Source organism: Physella acuta, unplaced genomic scaffold, assembly GCF_028476545.2.
Source record: "Physella acuta isolate Inbredline_101_S28 unplaced genomic scaffold, ASM2847654v3 ptg000537l, whole genome shotgun sequence".
Taxonomy (NCBI): Eukaryota; Metazoa; Mollusca; class Gastropoda; family Physidae; genus Physella; species Physella acuta.
The window spans coordinates 11428-30329 of NW_026732056.1; the positions used below are offsets into that span (position 1 = coordinate 11428).

Below are 18902 nucleotides of genomic sequence, written 5' to 3' on the forward strand. Positions count from 1 at the left end.
ATGTCGTAACCCACCCCGGCCGTGTTATCTAGGTCAGTGGCACATGCTGTAGCTAGACCAGGCAGGGGAACGGGGAGCCGTCTCTTGTATGGGGAGCCGTCTCTTGTATGGGGAGCCGTCTCTTGTATGGGGAGCCGTCTCTTGTATGGGGGAGCCAAACTCACAGCTCGTAAACTATCTGGCCAGACAAGTTGCTGCAACATTGTCTTGTCATGGCATTATATCTGTCAGCATAATACTTGCCAGATTTTTGTCTCTTTGACACCGTTTTTAGAGAAACCTGTTAGCACAATACATACCAGATTTTTGTGGCTTTGACGTTTATAGAGAAATCTGTCATTAGAATAGATTTGTGTCGTTGAAACACTATTTTTTTTAGAGAAATCTGTCATTAGAATAGATTTGTGTCGTTGAAACACCATTTTTTAAGAGAAATCTGTCATTAGAATAGATTTTTGTCGTTGTGACACCATTTTTTTTAGAGAAGTAAAACACGAGGAAAAATTAGAGGTGTCGTAGGGAGGGAGTATGTAGGAGTGTGTGAGAGTTAGTGTGTGTTGGAGCGTGTGTGTGTGTTAGTTGTGTGTAATTGTAAGTGTGCGTGTGTTTGTATGTGTAACAGAGAGTTTGTGTTTTAGTCTGTATGTGTAGGTACGTTTGTGTGTCTGTGTTTGTGTTGGTATGTGAGAGTGAGAGAAAGAGAAGTGTAGAGAGCAGGACACGAGAGTGAGAGAAAGAGAGAGACTGGATAATGAAAGACATCAATCGAGCTTGCCTTTGAGTGCAGACATAATTTCCAGCAATCTTTCGCCGAGACTAATTTAAGGATGGCCTTGACCTCCTGGCAGTGCACGTGCCGATGTGCAAGCAACACTAGTGATAGTTGAGACAGCCCTGTCGTGCTCCCCCACCCCCACCTCCTTACCCCCACACACTCGACTCCCACATAACGCAATACTGAAACAACCCCACCGTAATACTTGTCCTAATTATCTCCCCTCTCCCATCCAAGATTTTTTTTTTTAACCCTGGGAATTGAACTTGCGGAGCTCAACAAAATTTACCACCAAGACACCTTCCCACCCCTCTCCCCTACCCCACACAAACACTACGTACACACAGAAGCCGCTCCACACATTTTTTTCTAGAAGCATGTCTCATTTTGTTTAGAAAAAAAAACGTTTAGAAATTTCTGAAAAAAAAGAAAAATTCGCCATCTTGAAAACTTGACATATTTACCTCTCGAGTTCAAATTTATTTCTCCCCAGAGTTCTATAAACACACAAATAGACAGCCATTTAAAAACCAACGTTTCTGTAAATAAATTTAGGGTATTTCAAAACTAAGCATCGAGAAAAAAATCAATGAAAATCTACATTTTTTATTTTTAAAATAAAAAGAGACATTTATTTCTATACCATTTTTTGCCTAAGCAATAAATTAATGCATGTAGGAATGCAAAAACCGAAGCTAGCATTTTAAACTAGCTTTCGCTAGCCGGCTGGTGGAGTGGTGGATGTCTCTGGTGGAGTGGTGGACTCCCCCCCCCCCCAACAAGAGCTACACAGTGTAGCCAAAATTAGCCGGCTAGTGGAGTGGTGGATGTCTCTGGTGGTGGACCCCCCCCCCCCTACAAGAGCTACACAGTGTAGCCAAAATTAGCCGGCTAGCAGTAAGGGATGAAGCATCTCGACGATCTGTTTTCAAATCATGTAAAAATGTCACAAGGGTGGTGCGGGGGGGGGGGGGAGATGATGGATGGGGGGGGGTTGTGTACTGGTCGGGGAGATCCAAACCATCCACAGGATCATGGGACATATCCAACTTTTTTGGGGAGATTGAAACCATCCACAGGATCATGGGACATATCCAACTTTTTTGGGGAGATTGAAACCATCCACAGGATCATGGGACATATCCAACGTTTTTGGGGAGATTGAAACCATCCACAGGATCATGGGACATATCCAACTTTTTTGGGGAGATTGAAACCATCCACAGGATCATGGGGCACATCCAACTTTTTTGGGGAGATTGAAACCATCCACATGATCATGGGACATATCCAACTTTTTTGGGGAGATTGAAACCATCCACAGGATCATGGGGCACATCCAACTTTTTGGGGAGATTGAAACCATCCACAGGATCATGGGGCACATCCAACTTTTCGGGGAGATTGAAACCATCCACAGGATCATGGGACATATCCAACTTTTTTGGGGAGATTGAAACCATCCACAGGATCATGGGGCACATCCAACTTTTTGGGGAGATTGAAACCATCCACAGGATCATGGGACATATCCAACTTTTTTGGGGAGATTGAAACCATCCACAGGATCATGGGGCACATCCAACTTTTTGGGGAGATTGAAACCATCCACAGGATCATGGGACATATCCAACTTTTTGGGGAGATTGAAACCATCCACAGGATCATGGGGCACATCCAACTTTTCGGGGAGATTGAAACCATCCACAGGATCATGGGACATATCCAACTTTTTTGGGGAGATTGAAACCATTCACAGGATCATGGGGCACATCCAACTTTTTTTCTTCTTTTGTCAAATTAGCTCCATGACGAACACATTAGCGCGGCACCGGTTGGCGCATCTGCGCCGGTTTCAAAGGGTTAATCGGGTGGGTGTCTGCAGTCGACCCTGCTGTGTTGGCGCATAATACCCCCACATCCCCCTCCCCACACCACAACACCACACAAACACACATTCCAGGATTTAACAAAATTAGATTCATATTCACATACACACACACACAAACACACAAACACTAACTCTAACCTACTGCTGAATACAAACACCACTGCCACTGTACATTTCTATGTGACTATATATCTCCCTCTCCCCTCTACCCGTCAACCCCCACATACATTTCTCCCTCCCCTTCTACCCCGCCCAACTCTACATACATGTCTATCCCCTCCCCCGCCCATTCCCACCCTTATGTATACCCCTCCCTCCACATGTCTCCCCCTCCCCCCCGCCCCCACACATGTCTACCTCCCACTCCCACATGTCTCCCCCTCCCCCCACATGTCCCCCGCCCCCACACAAGTCTACCTCCCACCCCTACATGTCTCCCCCTCCCCCCACATGCCCCCCTCCCCCGCCCCCACACAAGTCTACCTCCCACCCCTACATGTCTCCCCCTCTCCCCACATGTCTCCCCCTCCCCCCACATGCCCCCCTCCCCCGCCCCCACACAAGTCTACCTCCCACCCCTACACGTCTACCCCTCCCCCACATATCCACCCCCGACCAACCCCACATACACATACACCGCCTACGAAACTATTTTCCCAACTCCTGATGCACCTGTCGGCATATTTAAATTTTTTGGGGGGAAAAATAAAAGTAAGTAAAAAATAAAAGTAAGTAAAAATAAAAGTAAGTAAAAAATAAAAGTAAGTAAAAAATAAAAGTAAGTAAAAAATAAAAGTAAGTAAAACTAAAAAGTAAGTAAAAAATAAAAGTAAGTAAAAAATAAAAGTAAGTAAAAAATATAAGTAAGTAAAAAATAAAAGTAAGTAAAAAATAAAAGTAAGTAAAAAATAAAAGTAAGTAAAAAATAAATAAGTAAAAATAAAAGTAAGTAAAAAATAAAAGTAAGTAAAAAATAAAAGTAAGTAAAAAATAAAAGTAAGTAAAAAATAAAAGTAAGTAAAAAATTAAAGTAAGTAAAAAATTAAAGTAAGTAAAAAATAAAAGTAAGTAAAAAATAAAAGTAAGTAAAAAATAAAAGTAAGTAAAAAATAAAAGTAAGTAAAAAATAAAAGTAAGTAAAAAATAAAAGTAAGTAAGTAAGTAAAAAAAAAAGTAAGTAAAAAATAAAAGTAAGTAAAAAATAAAAGTAAGTAAAAAATAAAAGTAAGTAAAAAATAAAAGTAAGTAAAAAATAAAAGTAAGTAAAAAATAAAAGTAAGTAAAAAATAAAAGTAAGTAAAAAATAAAAGTAAGTAAAAAATAAAAGTAAGTAAAAAATAAAAGTAAGTAAAAAATAAAAGTAAGTAAAAAATAAAAGTAAGTAAAAAATAAAAGTAAGTAAAAAATAAAAGTAAGTAAAAAATTAAAGTAAGTAAAAAATAAAAGTAAGTAAAAAATAAAAGTAAGTAAAAAATAAAAGTAAGTAAAAAATAAAAGTAAGTAAAAAATAAAAGTAAGTAAAAAATAAAAGTAAGTAAAAAATAAAAGTAAGTAAAAAATAAAAGTAAGTAAAAAATAAAAGTAAGTAAAAAATTAAAGTAAGTAAAAAATAAAAGTAAGTAAAAAATAAAAGTAAGTAAAAAATAAAAGTAAGTAAAAAATTAAAGTAAGTAAAAAATAAAAGTAAGTAAAAAATTAAAGTAAGTAAAAAATAAAAGTAAGTAAAAAATAAAAGTAAGTAAAAAATAAAAGTAAGTAAAAAATAAAAGTAAGTAAAAAATAAAAGTAAGTAAAAAATAAAAGTAAGTAAAAAATAAAAGTAAGTAAAAAATAAAAGTAAGTAAAAAATAAAAGTAAGTAAAAAATAAAAGTAAGTAAAAAATAAAAGTAAGTAAAAAATAAAAGTAAGTAAAAAATAAAAGTAAGTAAAAAATAAAAGTAAGTAAAAAATAAAAGTAAGTAAAAAATAAAAGTAAGTAAAAAATAAAAGTAAGTAAAAAATAAAAGTAAGTAAAAAATAAAAGTAAGTAAAAAATAAAAGTAAGTAAAAAATAAAAGTAAGTAAAAAATAAAAGTAAGTAAAAAATAAAAGTAAGTAAAAAATAAAAGTAAGTAAAAAATTAAAGTAAGTAAAAAATAAAAGTAAGTAAAAAATAAAAGTAAGTAAAAAATAAAAGTAAGTAAAAAATTAAAGTAAGTAAAAAATAAAAGTAAGTAAAAAATAAAAGTAAGTAAAAAATAAAAGTAAGTAAAAAATAAAAGTAAGTAAAAAATAAAAGTAAGTAAAAAATAAAAGTAAGTAAAAAATAAAAGTAAGTAAAAAATAAAAGTAAGTAAAAAATAAAAGTAAGTAAAAAATAAAAGTAAGTAAAAAATAAAAGTAAGTAAAAAATAAAAGTAAGTAAAAAATAAAAGTAAGTAAAAAATAAAAGTAAAAAATAAAAGTAAGTAAAAAATAAAAGTAAGTAAAAAATAAAAGTAAGTAAAAAATAAAAGTAAGTAAAAAATAAAAGTAAGTAAAAAATAAAAGTAAGTAAAAAATAAAAGTAAGTAAAAATAAAAGTAAGTAAAAAATAAAAGTAAGTAAAAAATAAAAGTAAGTAAAAAATAAAAGTAAGTAAAAAATAAAAGTAAGTAAAAAATTAAAGTAAGTAAAAAATTAAAGTAAGTAAAAAATTAAAAAATAAAAGTAAGTAAAAAATAAAAGTAAGTAAAAACACAAAAATGTGTGAAGGCCCACCAATCCTAAAGGTAATTTTTTTTTTACTCGGCGATTTTAACATTTTTATACACACAAATCTTATATCAGGTTTTTGTAACAAGTTTTTATAATATGTTTTTCTAACAAGTTAGAAATAGAAATGCACTGGGAAAAATGTGCACACTGGCAAAAATAGCCGACTGTTGCTAGTGCAGATGGGGAATGGTCGGGAGGTGGTGTGGTGAATGGTGGTGTTTGGTGTCATTACTGTGGTGTTTGGTATCAGAAATGGTGGTGTTTGGTGTCGCTGGTGTGGTGTATGGTGTCAGAAATGGAGGTGTTCGGTGTCATCATTGTGGTATTCGGTGTTTGTAGTTTGGCGTTAGGAGTCTTTAGTGTGGTGTTTGTCAACATCACTAACATCAGAACATCATCGTTCACATCACCATCATCACACCATTGCCAGCTAAATCTTATACATGACGAGTATGACGTCACACAGACGTCACACCTACGACATCACAGCCGTTACATATGAACAGAACACCTGCGGCCAACTAGTCACGTGATGGGGTTCTATATCTCAGCATGAATCACGACTATTACGTCATGTAGGGGAAATATTTGTGGTCAGAAATCTTCCTATAGTCAACTATAGTTCTCTCAATGGCCCAGGTAGGCGCTACAGCTAGAGAGGGCTTTAGGGTAGGATGGTGCTCAAGAACTCAATGGGGCTACAAGTACTGGCAGATAATGACAGACTTACACCCGTATGTCAATATCATGTTGAAGTCATTTTAGAGAACCTGCACAGTGGGTCTTTTAAATGACCGCGAGTTTTTACCATCTTGTTCTTTTCTTCAATGAACAAGTCCTTTTCCCCATTTTTTCCCCCTATAAAATAACGTCACAAGAATAATCATAAAATCAACACAATTAAAATGATTAAATTTAAAACAAAATTAGAAAAGTATTTTGTCGAATTTCACAAACTTCTCAACAATGTATATCATCGTCACAACCCTCCCCCCCCCCCCCAACCCTTCCCCCAGCGCCATTTTCGTGAAGTCGTTTATGATTGGAAGGCACAATAAAGTTTACAAACCTGTGTGTATCATGTAGTACAACCCCAATGAAGCTGGTGACGTGTCATTGTGTGAATGTCTGTATGGTGTGTCTGTCGAACTGGGTACATTGTCTTGTGTGTGTGTCTCTGTGTGTGTGTGTGTGTGTGTGTGTCTGCAGGTCACCATGACCTAGACGGACACGTGCAAATACTTGAGCCGCGCTGAGAGTACCGTGGTATTTCCGCTTCCGTTCTTCTCTTACGTCACGTGACCAGGGGTCGCCATGCTCAGACCTGCTGACAGTGTTTACATGACATCAGACTGGTCACGTGTCTTTTGTTAGGGTGGGTGGGGCGGACACGTGAGCCGCGGGCCAGAGTTGATTGGGCAGACATGCCGGGTGTGTGTGTGGGGGGGGGGGGGTCGGGTGTTGCCGGGTCAGACGTGTGGGTCACAGATAGAAGGGTAAGACATCTGTGGGATAGACAACCACGTGGTAAATATGACGGGTGAGCAATAGTAGGCCAAACAGATATGCGGCAGACAGTATGAGAAACTTGTCATACGGGGTCAGAGTTCAATGGGTCAACATCAGGGTCAGACATCATGGTCAAGATCAGGGTCAGACATCAGGGTCAGACATCAGGGTCAAACATGTGAGGATTTTGGGCGGAATTTTGGCGGATTTTGTACTTAAAGATTTAGACTTGAATATATGAGTCGGTCTTTCCCTGTTGATTTGTTTCGTTGTTTCTTATACAGAGGTCATTAAAGTACCCACATCTAATTTTATTACCTGATTAGACTACAGTTTAAATAACTAACAATTTGTTTTCCCTTCATCCTTGTACAGTTAAGTTAGGGAAAGGGAACCTCTCTTCTTCAGTGTAACACTGTCTTGAAGATATATTTATGATATTAGTGTCCTTGATTTGTTTTACAACTTTTGTTTTCACTTATACATAGAATTACATAATCTACTCCCGAAGTTTAAAAAAGAAAAACTTTTACTTTCTCAGATGGTGAAGCCGCAAAGCACATCGACCTCCTGGCTGCCGTGGGTATCCCCGACAAAAAGAACACCCACCTGACCTACACCACGGGGTTGGGCGGCTACCCCACCTTCCACATCAGCAAGGAGGCGAGTATCCAAGCCACCGCCCAGGTCCACTTCCGTGAGGCGCTGTTCGCAGACTTCGCCGTGGTCACCACCTTCAAGTCCCTCACACCGGACGTCGGGTTTATCTTTGCCGTGGTCAACCCGTACCAGACGATCATCCAGTTCGGGCTGCTGGTGGAGGCAGGAGCCAGGGACCAGCAGAACGTGGTGTTGTACTACACGCCCAACTCAAAGTTCGCCGCCTCTTCGCAGGTTATCGCCAACTTCACGATCCCCGACATGAGCGGCAAGTGGGTCAAGTACGGCATCGCCGTGGACGGCACCGACATCCGGTTGTTTGTGAACTGTGTGGAGGCCGAGAGGGTTCAGTGGTCAAGGACGGTCAGCCGGTTGGACTTTGAACCCGGGTCGGTGTTGTATATAGGTCAGGCTGGACCCGCTGCTCCTGATGTTGGCAGGTTTGAGGTGAGTGATGGTGTGTGATGTGTGAGTGATGGTGTGTGATGTGTGAGTGATGGTGTGTGATGTTTGAGGTGAGTGATGGTGTGATGTGTGAGGTGAGTGATGGTGTGATGTGTGAGGTGAGTGATGGTGTGTGAGGTGAGTGATGATGTGTGAGGTGAGTGATGGTGTGTGATGTGTGAGTGAGTGATGGTGTGTGATGTGTGAGTGAGTGATGGTGTGTGATGTGTGAGTGAGTGATGGTGTGTGATGTGTGAGTGAGTGATGGTGTGTGATGTGTGAGTGAGTGATGGTGTGATGTGTGAGGTGAGTGATGGTGTGTGATGTGTGAGGTGAGTGATGGTGTGTGAGGTGAGTGATGATGTGTGAGGTGAGTGATGGTGTGTGGTGTGTGAGGTGAGTAATGTGGTGTGAGGTGAGTGATGTGTGAGGTGAGTGATGGTGTGTGGTGTGTGAGGTGAGTAATGTGGTGTGAGGTGAGTGATGTGTGAGGTGAGTGATGGTGTGTGGTGTGTGAGGTGAGTAATGTGGTGTGAGGTGAGTGATGTGTGAGGTGAGTGATGGTGTGTGGTGTGTGAGGTGAGTGATGGTGTGTGGTGTGTGAGGTGAGTAATGTGGTGTGAGGTGAGTGATGTGTGAGGTGAGTGATGGTGTGTGATGTGTGAGGTGAGTGATGGTGTGTGGTGTGTGAGGTGAGTAATGTGGTGTGAGGTGAGTGATGTGTGAGGTGAGTGATGGTGTGTGGTGTGTGAGGTGAGTAATGTGGTGTGAGGTGAGTGATGTTTGAGGTGAGTAATGTGTGAGTGAGTGATGGTGTGTGAGGTTTGAGGTGAGTAATGTGGTGTGATGTGTGAGGTGAGTGATGGTTTTAAAAACAAGCATTTATGTAATATTGCACTAAAAATGAGAAAATAAATGATTTTCTCCAAATATGCAATAATACACTACTATCTAAATAACTATAAAGACATTTTTAATTAATTCATAAAACATTGATTAGTCATTCAATTAATTCAAATTTGAAGTCTGATTGCATTGTCGCTGGGTCATCCCCAACGTGCCGAATTTCAGAGAAATTAATCTGTTACGAGTGCTCGAAATTTCACTCGCCCGTTTCGATCTAGACAGAAAAGACAGGGGAAGCAATTTAAATGAAATCTTGTAATAAACCGTCAATAACGTGGATTTAATGACACCTACAATTTTAAAATATTTCACGTTTGCTAACTTCACACATTTTTTAACGTCAACTCATCATTTTATCTCAGTAGAGATCTAGTTTCAATATGGTCAACTCAGCAGTTTATCTCAATAGAGATCTAGTTTCACTATCGTCAACTCAGCATTTTATCTCAATAGAGATCTAGTTTCAACATCGTCAACTCAGCAGTTTATCTCAATAGAGATCTAGTTTCAACATCGTCAACTCAGCATTTTATCTCAATAGAGATCTAGTTTCAACATCGTCAACTCAGCAGTTTATCTCAATAGAGATCTAGTTTCAACATCGTCAACTCAGCAGTTTATCTCAATAGAGATCTAGTTTCAACATCGTCAACTCAGCAGTTTATCTCAATAGAGATCTAGTTTCAATATCGTCAGCATTTTATCTCAATAGAGATCTAGTTTCAATTCCGTCAGCATTTTATCTCAATAGAGATCTAGTTTCAACATCGTCAACTCAGCAGTTTATCTCAATAGAGATCTAGTTTCAATATCGTCAGCATTTTATCTCAATAGAGATCTAGTTTCAATTCCGTCAGCATTTTATCTCAATAGAGATCTAGTTTCAACAATTATTTTCTTAATTAAGTCGTAACATATGGTTTCGCATAATTGCCTGTATAATTGGCTGTATGTGTCATTACAAACCTACGCCTACAGCCCGATATCTCCCAGCCAGTATCGACCTGTAAGGTGGGCATCCATTTAACACGTGACCCCATATCAACATGTACCCGTTTACATCCCTGCAAAGGTCACTGTGGACTGACCACGTAGGGCAGTGCGGACTGACCAGGTAACTCCGTTACACAACTTGCCACGCTGCACTTAATTAACAGCTAAAAATAATGACACGGTATTGTCTTACAGCCAATTTATCCTCAGACGTAACATATCGTTCGTTGGCTGAAAACGAGGCCAATATCATTCAAAATGGCGTCGCCTTTGATCATTGTTGATATGAAAACAAAACGCGGGATAGCAGGGGGGGGGGAGTTAATCCTACGGGATCACAACAAACAGGATATCATTGAATGTCGTAAAAAAACGTAAACATGGCTGGTTGCTTGAAAGTGATGACGTGTCTTGTCTTCCAAGTGTTTAGCCCGATACAGTAGAATGTCACCGTGACATGCGGACGAGGGCGTCTCTAGGGGGAGCGGGAGGGGGAGCGGGACACGACCTTAGAGAAGTGTGTTTGTGTGCGTTTGCCGGGTAGGGGGTAGGCAGGGTACACGGCCTAAATGTTGTCGGACATGTAAGTCTTTTTTTAAAAACTCTCTTTTGCGGTGGGTGGGGGGGGGGGGGATGGACTCGACCTACCCTTGTTAGACTGATCAATGCTGACATTGTGTATGTGCGCTTCAGATAAAAGGATGAAAGATGAAGGTGTCCCCTCTCTCTCTCTCTCACTAAAAGTATTAATAAATTGTACCTCTCTATTAAGATATCTGTTATAAAAAATTTAATAAATGTACCTCTCTATAACTTACCTAAACGGTTGTAAAAATTCATCTTTCTATTAAAACCTCACTGTTACAAAAACTCATCTCTCTATAAAATATCTCACTGTTTACCTCACTATTACAAAAACTCATCTCTGTATAAAATATCTCACTGTTTACCTCACTATTACAAAAATTCATCTCTCTATAAAATATCTCACTGTATACCTCACTATTACAAAAATTCATCTCTCTATAAAATATCTCACTGTATACCTCACTATTACAAAAATTCATCTCTCTATAAAATATCTCACTGTTTACCTCACTATTACAAAAACTCATCTCTCTATAAAATATCTCACTGTTTACCTCACTTACAAAAACCCATCTCTCTATAAAATATCTCACTGTTTACCTCACTATTAAAAAAATTCACCTCTCTATAAAATATCTCACTGTTTACCTCACTATTACAAAAATTCACCTCTCTATAAAATATCTCACTGTTTACCTCACTATCTTCACAGGGTTCTGTAGAAGAGATTAAAGTCTTTGCTGACCCAGGGCAGGTCACCGATAATGACGACCAATGTGATGGTATGGTAAGTATTGATGGCTTATCGCCCTTGCTTGTCATAGTTTTTGTTTCTTTCTTAGAATAATTTTATTGTAAGACATTGTTGTATTCATCTCTCCTCAGTTATAATGTTGTATTCCTCTCTCCTCAGTTATAATGTTGTATTCCTCTCTCCTCAGTTATAATGTTGTATTCATCTCTCCTCAGTTATAATGTTGTATCCATCTCTCCTCAGTTATAATGTTGTATTCATCTCTCCTCAGTTATAATGTTGTATTCCTCTCTCCTCAGTTATAATGTTGTATCCATCTCTCCTCAGTTATAATGTTGTATTCCTCTCTCCTCAGTTATAATGTTGTATTCCTTTCTACTCAGTTATAATGTTGTATTCATCTCTCCTCAGTTATAATGTTGTATTCCTTTCTACTCAGTTATAATGTTGTATTCCTCTCTCCTCAGTTATAATGTTGTATTCCTCTACTGAGTGATCATGTTGTATTCCTCTGAGTTATAATGTTGTATTCCTCTACTGAGTGATCATGTTGTATTCCTCTGAGTTATAATGTTGTATTCCTCTGTCCTCAGTTATAATGTTGTATTCCTCTATAATGTTGTATCCATCTCTCCTCAGGCCTACAGTGGTTCTGGTGATGGTAAGGAGACACCCACTTCAGTCACGCCCACATTTACAGTAAGTTTCTGTCAGTGGTCATGTCATATCATACTGTCATGAAATGCCACATCATGTCATGTCATGAAATGCCACGTCATGTCAATATTCTCGTACTGACAAGTCCTACAATATTGTTTAGAAATGAAACACAAGTATTTACCACCACTATTTAAAACACAAAAATGAATTCAAGGGAAGTAATCGAGAAAATGTCATGATCAGGTTTTTGTTGGACTATGTTGGATTATGTTGAACTTAAAAAAATGTATGTAGAAACTGTTTTTCTGGTAAAAATAATTTATACATAGATTCACATTATGGTAAAAGAGCATGGAATTGTGAACATGTTTTAAACTGGTCTAGCCCCAAAGTTTGTTTTTCTTACACAATGAACTAGCCAGACAGTTGTTGATATTACATTGCAATGTAATGGGTTTTAATGCCGGTTTATTTTTATTTTTATTATTAACACTATACTTACTTTATCTAACATTAAAAACGAAAAAGCTAATTTAGTATGAGTTTGTTTCAGGTATATTATTATAATTTATTATAAATTATTATAATTTTATATTATATTTTATATTATGGCTTGATCAGGTGTATCTTGTCAGTCATGCAATAGTTAATGATGTATACCAACAAATATGTGTGCCACCATTGATGTATATCAACAAATATGTGTGCCACCAATGATGTATACCAAGAAATATGTGTGCCACCATTGATGTATACCAACAAATATGTGTGCCACCAATGATGTATACCAAGAAATATGTGTGCCACCATTGATGTATAATTTGTTGGTCAACTCCTCTATTGTTGGTCGACTGCTGTGCTGATTAGGTCCTCTCCTATTGTTGGTCGACTGCTGTGCTGATTAGGTCCTCTCCTATTGTTGGTCGACTGCTGTGCTGATTAGGTCCTCTCCTATTGTTGGTCGACTGCTGTGCTGATTAGGTCCTCTCCTATTGTTGGTCGACTGCTGTGCTGATTAGGTCCTCTCCTATCAATAATCAACTGCTGTGCTGATTAGGTCCTCTCCTATTGTTGGTCGACTGCTGTGCTGATTAGGTCCTCTCCTATTGTTGTGCTGTGCTGATTAGGTCCTCTCCTATCGTTGGTCAACTGCTGTGCTGATTAGGTCCTCTCCTATTGTTGGTCGACTGCTGTGCTGATTAGGTCCTCTCCTATTGTTGGTCGACTGCTGTGCTGATTAGGTCCTCTCCTATTGTTGGTCAACTGCTGTGCTGATTAGGTCCTCTCCTATCGTTGTTCGACTGCTGTGCTGATTAGGTCCTCTCCTATTGTTGGTCAACTGCTGTGCTGATTAGGTCCTCTCCTACCGTTGGTCGACTGCTGAGCTGATTAGGTCCTCTCCTATTGTTGGTTGACTGTTGTGCTGATTAGGTCCTCTCCTATTGTTGGTCGACTGCTGTGCTGATTAGGTCCTCTCCTATTGTTGTGCTGTGCTGATTAGGTCCTCTCCTATTGTTGGTCGACTGCTGTGCTGATTAGGTCCTCTCCTATTGTTGGTCGACTGCTGTGCTGATTAGGTCCTCTCCTATTGTTGGTTGACTGTTGTGCTGATTAGGTCCTCTCCTATTGTTGGTTGACTGTTGTGCTGATTAGGTCCTCTCCTATTGTTGGTCGACTGCTGTGCTGATTAGGTCCTCTCCTATTGTTAGTCGACTGCTGTGTTGATTAGGTCCTCTCCTATTGTTGGTCGACTGCTGTGCTGATTAGGTCCTCTCCTATTGTTGTGCTGTGCTGATTAGGTCCTCTCCTATTGTTGTGCTGTGCTGATTAGGTCCTCTCCTATTGTTGGTCTACTGCTGTGCTAATTAGGTCCTCTCCTATTGTTGGTTGACTGCTGTGCTGATTAGGTCCTCTCCTATTTCTAGGGCAGACAACCAACAAAGGGCAGTAAGGGTGACGCAGGAATGAAGGGTGACAAAGGTGACGCGGGTATGAAAGGTGACCGGGGTGAGCAGGGACCTCAGGGACTTCCTGGATTAGATCGACCTCCTCTAATTACACCCCCTCCCCCTGACCTCGAGGGACTGAGAGGACCTAAAGGTAAGGCTCAAATAAAAAGGTAATGCTCAGAGAAAAAGGTAATGCTCAGAGAAAAGTAAGATACTACTAGTAGTCAAACATATTACTAAATCAGGGGTAAATGTGGAAAAAAATATTTTTATATAAAAGTAACTTGAATTGTAGCCCCATACAAACAGTACCTTTTAAGACATACTATCTCCTAAAGATCAACAGAATAAAAGTAAATAATCACTACTGGTTCTGTAGCAAATTAAAAATACAAATGGGACATTAATTAAAATTCTCAGGAAAACTATGTGCTATTGTGTCAGACATAGTTATGAATGCATACATTTGGACGTATACATATGTATTTTGTAATTGTGGACACATATGCTGTATGTTTATGTAATTGTGGATGCATATGTTGTATGTTTATGTAACTTTGGAATCATATGTTGTAGGTTTATATAATTGTGGATGCATATGTTGTATGTTTATGTAACTGTGGATGCATATGTTGTATGTTTATGTAACTTTGGACTCATATGTTGTAGGTTTATATAATTGTGGATGCATATGTTGTATGTTTATGTAACTGTGGATGCATATGTTGTATGTTTATGTAACTGTGGATGCATATGTTGTATGTTTATGTAACTGTGGATGCATATGTTGTATGTTTATGTAACTGTGGATGCATATGTTGTATGTTTATGTAACTGTGGATGCATATGTTGTATGTTTATGTAACTGTGGATGCATATGTTGTATGTTTATGTAACTGTGGATGCATATGTTGTATGTTTATGTAACTGTGGATGCATATGTTGTATGTTTATGTAACTGTGGATGCATATGTTGTATGTTTATGTAACTGTGGATGCATATGTTGTATGTTCATGTAAATGTGGACACATATGTTGTATGTTTATATAATATAATTGTGGATGCACATGTTGTATGTTTATGTAACTTTGAACTCAAATGTTGTATGTTTGTGTAACTGTGGATGCATATGTTGTATGTTTATGTAACTGTGGATGCATATGTTGTATGTTTATGTAACTGTGGATGCATATGTTGTATGTTTATGTAATTGGGGTGTTGTGGTGCTGACTGTTGTCCTCTGTGTTCCAGGTGACCGAGGTGAGCCAGGTAAACCAGGTGAGACTGGCATCCAGGGTTTCCCCGGCGCCAAGGGTCAGGACGGAGAACCAGGTCTGCCCGGCATCAATGGACAGAAGGGAGAGAAGGGGGACACAGGGGAGAAGGGAGAAGCTGTAAGTTTTTTTAGGTCAGAGGTCATGTGTATTATGGGTCAGAGGTTACAGTTTTCTTAGTTGATCACTGTTGTTTTCTGATACTGGTCAGAGGTTACAGTTTTTTTCTGGGTCAGAGGTTATGTGTATTCTAGGTCAGAGGGTACAATTGTATTCTGCTTTAGGTCAAGGCTTCTGCATCTTGTGGGTCAAATGTGATACTATTTCTGGATCAGAGGTTAATATATAAAAAAATATAAAAATATATTTTCCTTCAACCTTTATTTAGCATCAAGACACAAACTGATGTGATGTAACCTTTGTTTTTTATCATCTGGTTAAACACAAATCTCTTATATTTGTTCCATTGCTAGCAACAAATCTCTTATACTTTTCCCAACTGTAGAATCTGATACTTTTGCAAAATTAAACAACAAAGTCATACTATTTTAATAATTATGAATGGGAATTAATGAACAGAATTGATCTCTCAATGTTATCTAAAACAATTAGATTTTCTTTAAGAATGCAATGTGTCGAAATTTATTATATTGATTTTTTTACTTAGCTTATTATACTTGGGGGTCATCCATTTATGACGTCCACCATTTTTTTAGATTTTGGACCCCCCCCCCCACCCCATCTACAAAAATCCACTTTTTTCCTTATAAAATTCTATATTCGTCCACATAAGTCAGTTTTTTTCGTAACCCCCTCCCCCCCCCTCCGCATGTGGACGTCATAAATGGATGACCCCTTAGCTTTAAATACTACAATTCCATGCATATATATTTACTTCAATCTGTTCCTATTGTAAGTTAATGTTCACGTATTGATGCCTCTTCAAGCACTAATCTAAGTTTGGAAATAACTCAACCATTTGATGAATTTACCTTTATAAGCTCTGTGATTCTAAATTCTCTCCATGACCTATTGACCTGATGTATGTGATTCTGAATTCTCTCCATGAACTATCTGTTAACTTGACCTATCTGATTCTAAATTCTCTCCATGACCTATCTGTTGACTTGACCTATCTGATTCTAAATTCTCTCCATGACCTATTGACCTGATGTATGTGGTTTTAATTCTCTCCATGACCTATCTGTTGACTTGACCTATCTGATTCTAAATTCTCTCCATGACCTATCTGTTGACTTGACCTATCTGATTCTAAATTCTCTCCATGACCTATCTGTTGACTTGACCTATCTGATTCTAAATTCTCTCCATGACCTATTGACCTGATGTATGTGGTTTTAATTCTCTCCATGACCTATCTGTTGAATTGACCTATCTGATTCTAAATTCTCTCCATGAACTATCTGTTGACTTGACCTATGTGATTCTGAACTCTCTCTCTCTGTTGACTGCAGGGAACTCCTGGTCTGAGTGTGGTGGGCCCCCCTGGCCCCCCAGGCCCACCTGGAGAGCCCATAGACATCCCGTCAGATGTAGAGAAGGGCATGAAGGGAGAGGCGGGGGAGAGAGGGCCACCTGGTGTGTCTATCATCGGCCCACCCGGCCCCAGAGGGGAGCCAGGTCCTAAGGTGGGTTATTTATTTATTCAGGTAATTTATGTCTTGTCATATGAACTGGAGTAGACCTATATGTCTGAATAATTTATTCAGGTAATTGAATTCTTGTCATATGAACTAGAATAGACCTGTATGTCTGAATAATTTATTCAGGTATTTAAAGTCTTGTCATATGAACTAGAATAGACCTGTATGTCTGAATAATTTATTCAGGTATTTAAAGTCTTGTCATATGAACTAGAATAGACCTGTATGTCTGAATAATTTATTCAGGTATTTAAAGTCTTGTCATATGAACTAGAATAGACCTGTATGTCTGAATAATTTATTGATGTATTTAAATTCTTGCTATATGAACTAGAACAGACCTTTGTCACATGTGATGTAGTTTGCTTCTTTCTATTTTTTTTACCTTACGACCCTAATCCTGTTAGCGCGTCTAGTCGTGTTAGCTAATTGACTTACTGTCTAGTCGTGTTAGCTAATTGACTTACTGTCTAGTCGTGTTAGCTAATTGACTTACTGTCTAGTCGTGTTAGCTAATTGACTTACTGTTATTGATCTCCCAGGGCGAGTCCATTATTGGTGTGGACCCTACTCCTGTTAGCGCGTCTAGTCGTGTTAGCTAATTGACTTACTGTTATTGATCTCCCAGGGCGAGTCCATTATTGGTGTGCCGGGGACTCCTGGCCTGCCCGGCATGAAAGGTGAACGTGGTCCTGAAGGACCGGTGGGACCACGAGGACCACCGGGGGAGGTCAAATATGTCAATGCTGGTTTTGATGACGTTGGGTCCTCTGGTGAAGGGGAGAAACTGCCAGGACCACCGGGACCACAAGGACCTGAAGGACCAAGGGGCCCAGTAGGACCACAAGGTGCAGGATCTATTTTTAGATATTTTTTTTTGCCTCAAGGCTATCTTGGTCTCAAAAGTTCTTTCTTTAAACTAAACTTGATCTGACTTTTGGAATTTTGAAAACTCATGACTTGTATTTGAAGCTTTGGTCACTTTATTAATTACATTAATTATTTATTAATTTTTAGAAACCGTCCCCCAGCCATTTGTGATAGTATTAATTATAAACATTTGAAAAAAATATGTGTCATGTTTACAAGTCCCATTTAAAGTCTGTCTGCCATTAAGTCTGTCTGCCCTATCTAAAGTTCTGTCTGCCTTATTTCAAGCCTGTCTACCATTAAGTTTGTCTTGTCTATCTACAATTATGTCTGCCCCATTTAAAGTCTGTCTACCATTTAGTCTGTCTTGTCCACCTACAATTATGTACTCCCCATTTAAAGTCTGTCTGCCATTAAGTTTGTCTGCTGTATCTAAAATTCTGTCTAACATTAAATGTCTGCCCTATCTATAATTCTGTCTGCCCCATTTAAAGTCTGTCTACCATTAAGTCTGTCTACTTTAAAGTCTGTCTACCTTTAAGTCTGTCTACCATTAAGTCTGTCAGCCACCTATCCAAGTCTGTCTGTGTTGTGGTCATGTGGTCCAGTGGTCCTGTGGTCCAGTAAATGAGAAACCCTCCTAACAAACTGTCCCCAGGCCCCCCTGGGTTACCTGGCCAGCAAGGGCCACCAGGGCCAGAGCCACGCATCACTGATGAGCTGTTGGAGCAGTTGAAAGGTCCCCAGGGACCTCCAGGTGAACCAGGCAAGCAGGGACCTCTGGGACCTACAGGTTTGCCTGTAAGTATCAGCAGCTGTATTCCAAGACTTGAAATTTTTTTTTATTTGGCAACACACTTAATTATATACAATTTTTTAGAAATGGATCATAATATATTGGCAACATATTTAATTATATCTAATTTTTTTTAAATTGATCTAAAACATTATCCACATCCTACTGAATCATATTTTCTCATACAAGAAAGTATGCATTCTCATAAATAAAAAATATTAATTTTAAGTCAAGAAAAGTATACATTCTCAAACAAGAAAAGTATACATTCTCATACAAGAAAGTACACATTCTCAAACAAGAAAAGTATACATTATCAGACTGTACATCATTATCAGTCATACAATCATTCAACCTTTTAACAAAACTAGCACTAGAGCACACAGTAACAGGTTACAGTATCAAATATTTCTTGTCTGTATTAAATGCTA

The 18902-nt window shown here is 38.4% G+C and overlaps 1 protein-coding gene across 2 annotated transcripts in view; it reads left to right on the forward strand.

The window, feature by feature from the left end:
- Positions 1 to 7701: 7701 nt before the first annotated feature.
- Positions 7702 to 18902, forward strand: part of LOC131945832 (collagen alpha-1(I) chain) — a 37573-nt gene continuing 26372 nt past the window's right edge. For both annotated transcript variants that reach the window (XM_059306442.1, XM_059306443.1), the window contains exons 1-8: positions 7702 to 8019; positions 11216 to 11290; positions 11897 to 11956; positions 13843 to 14017; positions 15119 to 15261; positions 16617 to 16790; positions 17434 to 17653; positions 18334 to 18476. In XM_059306442.1, coding sequence (XP_059162425.1) covers positions 7834 to 8019; positions 11216 to 11290; positions 11897 to 11956; positions 13843 to 14017; positions 15119 to 15261; positions 16617 to 16790; positions 17434 to 17653; positions 18334 to 18476 — 1176 coding nt within the window. In that variant the 5' untranslated portion in view covers positions 7702 to 7833. The remainder of the gene's footprint in view (positions 8020 to 11215; positions 11291 to 11896; positions 11957 to 13842; positions 14018 to 15118; positions 15262 to 16616; positions 16791 to 17433; positions 17654 to 18333; positions 18477 to 18902) is intronic.